The sequence below is a fragment of the Suricata suricatta genome, chromosome 12, assembly GCF_006229205.1.
Source record: "Suricata suricatta isolate VVHF042 chromosome 12, meerkat_22Aug2017_6uvM2_HiC, whole genome shotgun sequence".
Taxonomy (NCBI): domain Eukaryota; kingdom Metazoa; phylum Chordata; class Mammalia; order Carnivora; family Herpestidae; genus Suricata; species Suricata suricatta.
Genome location: NC_043711.1, coordinates 32986107 through 32992106, shown reverse-complemented (window position 1 = coordinate 32992106; position 6000 = coordinate 32986107). Strand labels below are relative to the sequence as shown.

At 46.5% G+C, this 6000-nt stretch overlaps 1 protein-coding gene across 2 annotated transcripts in view; it reads left to right on the top strand.

The window, feature by feature from the left end:
• Positions 1-6: 6 nt before the first annotated feature.
• LRIG1 (leucine rich repeats and immunoglobulin like domains 1) overlaps positions 7-6000 on the top strand; it is a 106908-nt gene continuing 100914 nt past the window's right edge. For both annotated transcript variants that reach the window (XM_029918869.1, XM_029918868.1), the window contains exon 1: positions 7-371. In XM_029918869.1, coding sequence (XP_029774729.1) covers positions 157-371 — 215 coding nt within the window. In that variant the 5' untranslated portion in view covers positions 7-156. The remainder of the gene's footprint in view (positions 372-6000) is intronic.

Genomic DNA, 6000 nt, shown 5'->3' with positions numbered 1-6000 from the left:
GCAGCCGGAGAAAAACTTGTGCGGGCGGCCATGCCCAGGCACGGAGCCTAGTGCCGAGCGGAGCCCCAGCGGAGCCCCAGCGGAGCAGCCGGTGCCTGCGGTCGTCCGGGACCTCGCAGCCCCAGCGCCCCGAGTTCGCCACACGCTCCAGACAAGATGGCGCGGTCGGTCCGGGGAGCTTTCGGGGCCCCGCGCCGCTTGCCCTATCCTCTCCTGTGGCTGCTGCTGCTTTGGCTGGGGCCGGCGACGGCTGAGGCCGACCCGCGACCGCCCTGCGCCGCCGCCTGCACTTGCGCTGGGGACTCGCTGGACTGCGGCGGGCGCGGGCTGGCGGCGCTGCCCCCGGACCTGCCCGCCTGGACGCGGAGCCTGTAAGTGCTGCCCTTCCCCGGAGCCCCGGGCGCTGTCACTTGGGGGACGGGGAGGCTGGGGTGCTTATCCGGGAAGGGGGTGCAGATTGAGGGGCGTGCCTGTGAGTGTGTCGTCGTGGTGAGATCGCAAAAGGGGGCCTGGGGGAGAAAAGAGTGTGCCTAGTTGGGGTGTGGAGGTGAGGACGTGGGCCGTGAGGGTCCCGGGGCGTTTGGAGGTGAGTGAGGCTAAGTTTTGGGGTGTAGAGGTGAGAACGTGGGTGATGCGGCTCCACGGGAGAAAAGGCCGTGCCTCGTGGGGTCTGGAGGGGAGCGAGCACAGGTGTTAGAGTGTGGAGGTGATTGGGCCCCGGGGCCTTAGGGCGATCTGGGAGGTAGTGAGTCTGGAGTTGAAGGAGTGTGAGTGAAGAGTGTGGAGGCGAGGGTGTTTGTGCGCGTATGTGTGGGTGGAGAGTGGGAAACATCTGGAGGGGAGAGTGTGCGGAAGTCTGTCTGGGGTCTGCGGGTATGTGTGGGTTTTTTTCTCTCCTGTAACCCAATTCTTTGGTGTCTGAGCTCTTTGGCCTTCCAGTGGGTAATGAATGAAGGTGACTCTTGGTTCCAGTCTTCCATTTACATTATTTTATTAGTGAGAGTGCTGTGTAGTAGTCTTCTCTTCCAGGACCACCTGGTCCGAATTGGCTCTGGCCAGGGTAGAAGGCAGCCATCTCTGGAGGACCCCTGAGTTAGGGGGCTTTGAGAGTTCCTGGATCTGTAATTGCTGAGGGTGCTGGTCCCTTTCCACCTGATGGGCCTTAGGGAACTGTGTTTCCAGACCCTTCCTGTTGGGCTTGATGGACCAGTGGGGTGGAGCCCACACTTCAGCATTTCCCCTCTGTAAATCAGTGGTGCAAATTAGTTTTGGAGTTGTGTTACTTCGGGAGAGGGTGCCAGGGACTTGATTGATTTAAGCTGTTTGTTTCACCTGAAAGCCGCTCTTTTCTATGCTGTCAGGATTTTGGCCTCTCAGGACTTAGTGGGACCCTTCTTACGGGAGATTTGACAGGAGAAAACTACATTAGACTTCTCTAAATATGGTAGAATGTAACAGCCTTTTTTCTACTTCTAGGAAATCTGGTCCCTGAGTCTAAAATCCTATCTAGTTACCTATAACTGCATATTCAGTTATAGGTAATTAGCATCTATGTAGAACTAGGAGTACCTTCCAGAAAAGGCTTTGCTTGAGTTGTCTGCTTTTTAGTTGGATAATTGGACATCTTTCCTACAACATAAGGGGCACAGGAGTGTCCTCAGGTATGACATTCAGTGTTTAAACAAGGGAAATTTGGCGACATAAGTTTTAACCAACACCTGTGGCTTGATCTAATTAAATGTGGTCTGGGTATCTGGCTGCTGTGGGGGGGGGGGGGAAGAAGAGTCAGTTACTTTCTCACATGAAGAGCCAGTACCTCTGAAAACGGGCGCAGATCTTTAGCACTTCGCTACATATTGCCTAAGGAACAAGTTCTTCAGAGTTCTGAAGCTGGACTTCTGTGATGGGTAGGTTTTCCCTGCAATTTTCTGCCTTTTCTGTGCAATTTACTGACTTAGTGAAGACCAGTGGTCATGGGGGGGGCGGGGGGAGGGGGCGGGGTTCATAGAGGCAGTGGTGAAGTCCTAGGAGCTAGAGTCCAGCCTTGCCAGAGGTAGTATTTCATTTATTTGGGGTAGTCTGGGGTGTTGTGGTTTATCCTTTACATATTCTTAAGATAGTGTTTAAGATAAAATCACATGGGCAGAATCAGAATAACTTCTTAAGTGTTCACCTGTTGGAAGAATGACTAGCAATGCCATATGTGGATGGCATTGTGGGGAAGGCACTTAGAAGTAGTGACTTTGCGGAGAGCACGGGGTGTCCTGTTATTTGCACTTTCCTGTGGTCACAAGATCCACTTTGCCTTGTCCTTCAATTTTTGGAGCAAGACTCCTGGCCCTTTTTTGGGCTTCCTGTTGCTTAGGAGTGACATTTCACATGACATAAATGCCTTTTAAATTGCAGTCTTGTCTCTTTTACTCACACATTTGATGACCAATAAATACCTAACTGGGTATTTTAAGCTTCAGTTGCTGTGATTATACTGATTATGGTTTTAACTGATTAGATGTTGAGATGTGAATAGTGATTTCTGATTAGTATGTGTTAATACCATGTTCACAACAAAATGGATATTTTTTAAAAAATATTTGTAAAGTTTTTTCTGATTATAGAAAAATAAAGTATAGTGTGTGTGTGTGTGTGTGTGTGTGTGTGTGTGTGTGTGTGTTTTCGAGATCAGATTTCTCCATTTAAGTCATTAGTCTTACTCTGAGTTTTCCATCAGGATACTTATAAGGTTTATATCCCTGGCTGTGGTTCAGCAAGACTTTAGGACAGAAAGTCTCTGTATATAATAAACTAAAATATCTTGAAGCTTCACCAAGTTTACACCCTCCGAGTCCATTGTGTCTAGAAAATGCTTTGAGCTCGTTTATAACCCCATGAACTAGATTTACTGCAGCTAGTTCAAACAATTTCAGGCTGTGGGTTTGAGATAGAAGGGGACCTGTGGTTTTATGGAAGTTTTTGTTGTCGTTGTTTTGTTTTTTGCTTTTGTAAACAGTGCATCTAATTTTGGAGCTGCTCCTAGGCTTAGCAGAGAGGAAGTAAAATTTCTTAATAGTGAACGTAATGCAGTTTGAATAGAAAAAATGGAACAGCACTGGCAGAAGGGAGAATACATCCATTCCCGGGGGCTGAGGGTAACTTATTCAGCACAATAACTTATGGCCGTAGTAGTTGAGCCATAACTGAGTCTGCCACCCCATTACGTAGGTGAGATTGGTGTAGTCTGACCAGCACATTCATAAATAGCACCAAGCACTGCCAAGCCCTATTCCGACTTCCCAGAACTTGAGAAGAAGTTGAGCTTCTTAGAACTTAGATGTTTGCTTTCTTTGAAATTATTTTTGAGAGCATGGCTTCAGAAGCTGTTTAAGCAGTGTTAAATACAATTTACCTTAGACTCTTACCTGTGGCATGAAGTTGAGCTCAGTATGTTGCTAGTTTAACTGCTCTGAGAGCTGAATGATGGCTCATGGCATCGTGATAGGAAGGAGGGCAGGTCTTGGAGGAACAAATCTGGATTTTCAGTGGTCTTCTAGTGGAGGGAAGATGACATAGCTTTTGAAAGTAAGGACTTTCACTCAAGGACTCCAAGTGCTGTTATCCTGAACCACGTTGAGATGAGTGTATTGATTTGGGTCTTTTTGTATGAGGTCTCCTTAGGCGACTGCCATCCCAAGCCCTGGGATGGGGGGCTTAAAACTATCCTTGTCGGTTTTGGCTCCAAAGCGTGCTCAAGATTGCGTTAGAAAATAAGCACCAGCCGAGGTTGGCCTTGTAGTTTTGAAGCAAAGAGGGCCTTTGTCTTTCAAATTTTACAGCTGTGCTGGAAGGGCCAGGTGTGCAGAATGTTGTGAATTAAGGATTTGGAAAATACTTCCCATCCTGTTTATGCAAATTAGATTGAGAGGAATGATGACCAAATTGTTCCACAACCTAGCTGAGATTCCTCTGTGTGTGTGTGTGTGTGTGTGTGTGAGAGAGAGAGAGAGAATATGTGTGCTTTAAGAAGTTGATTGTTGTCAGGATTGCCCTGAGGTCTTCCCTTCTGCCCATTTTCCTTTTTGTGTCTCTCTATAACTTAGGAACTCAACAGACCTTCAACATCTTGCGATTTACAAGGATGGGCAAGCGGTTGTTTGGAATAGGGAATCTCTGAAACACAGGTTAATGGCAGAAAATCTGAAAGTTGCAAGTGCTCTCACAGTTGTAGGCATATTTAGTTTGGGCTCAGGGTCCTTGTCTTTGCAACAAGTGTCAGAAGCCTGGCCTGGCTTCACTTGCCCTCGGTGATGGAGCACTTGTCTGTTACTAGATCTCTCATACCTGTTTTGGGTAAGGGAATCTGGCAAATAAAGTTGGTTACCTTGAGAGAAAGGCACACTATTTAAGTCCCTCTGATGTGAAATTATAACCATCAAATCTAATTTCTGAATACTGTGAAATTACGAAGGGTATACAGACTCCCACGTTCCCATAGAAACGAACTGTTGGCACACAGTGTCTGTCTTGCTGTTAGGATTGCCCCCCTTTCCCGGGGACTATTTTAAAAAGAGATATGCTCATCTCTTTCCATAATTACATTTGGTCACTAGATTTCACAGGCTTTGGACTTTGGAATGTGTTGTCAGGAATAATTCATCATCTCCAAAAGGCTGAAGACGCTTCAGTGCAATGTAATAAGAGCTCCTGGATGTCCTGATGTCCCGGCTCTCTAGCTCCAATCCTCCGGTTAAAGGTTTCTCTCCCTGCCGTGTTCATTTCTTTGCCTGGGTTCCCCATGCAGCCTTCCCGGAGCACGTTGGGATGGCCTCTGGCTGACCTTTCTCTCCCTCAGACACCAGGCTCACAATGAAGGGGCCTCTCCCCCATTCTGCAGAAGTGTCTCCTTGGTGCAAAGGCTTTTCAGCGTCCTCCCTTTCAGGGTGGACAGGAATGCGAGAGAGAGCCACTAGGGTTTTTTTTTTTTTTTTTTTTTTGTCACTTAACAGTGCACCTGGCCCAGTTCTGTGCACCTGCTAAAGCCCTAAAGGCCTGTTAGCCAGGGAAGGGGAGGTTGTTTAACATAGCCTATGGTTATTTTAAAAGTGACATCCAAAGGAGAGAGATGTCTGGAAAAGGGATTCATTGAATTCAAAGTCTATAAGTAATAATGGATGTTGGTTGTACCAGGGTCTGTCAGTCTGTCTGTCTGTCTGTCTTTCTTTCTTTCTTTTCTCATTTGTTAAAACTCAAAGGGATTCTTCTGACTTACCCCATAAGTTGAACTGTAAGTTTCATGAGCAAGCCTAATTTTCAACCCCTTTTGAATGAGCTTGGTGACATTTACTCTCTGGGGACCTTCCCCCTCCTCAGCAACTGCAATTTGAAACCCTGGGGGTCTTTTAAAAGCCAACAGGACTCTGGGCTGTGTTAATATTCAGAGCTGTTTACAATGGATGCAGTTTCAAAGGCTGAAGGCATTGTCTTGAGGGAGGAGGGGTGGAAGACACATTCCCAGGCAGAGGAGGGGAAATATCTAAAAATCCCCAATGTTCCTTGGCCTGTGGGAAATTCAGGGACTGTTAGTGGTGTGAGTGTGGTGTATTTTTTTTTTTAAAGACTTAAGCATGACTTTGAGCCTGTGGGGTCCATTCCATCTACCTCATGGTTTCAGTTCGTGTTGTGTCAGTAATGTGATTTTCTTCTGTTTTTGTATTAAGTTAAAGTGTGAGAATCAACAAGAAGCTAAGATCTGTTCCTATCTCCCTACGCAAAGAAGTAGGACTTTAAAGACCAGAGGTTAGAATTTTCACAACCATTTACCCTCTTGGAACCTGCACTATTTATTTATTTACTTACTTATTTATACAGACTCACCACTTAATTGGCCAATTTCACGGCTGTGGCTAAGAAAGTTTCTACTGAAAAACTTTATACATAACCATTGTTGTCATGAAGTGAAATGAATAGGTAAGTCAGGATTCTCAAAACAAAAATTGTGATTTGTGT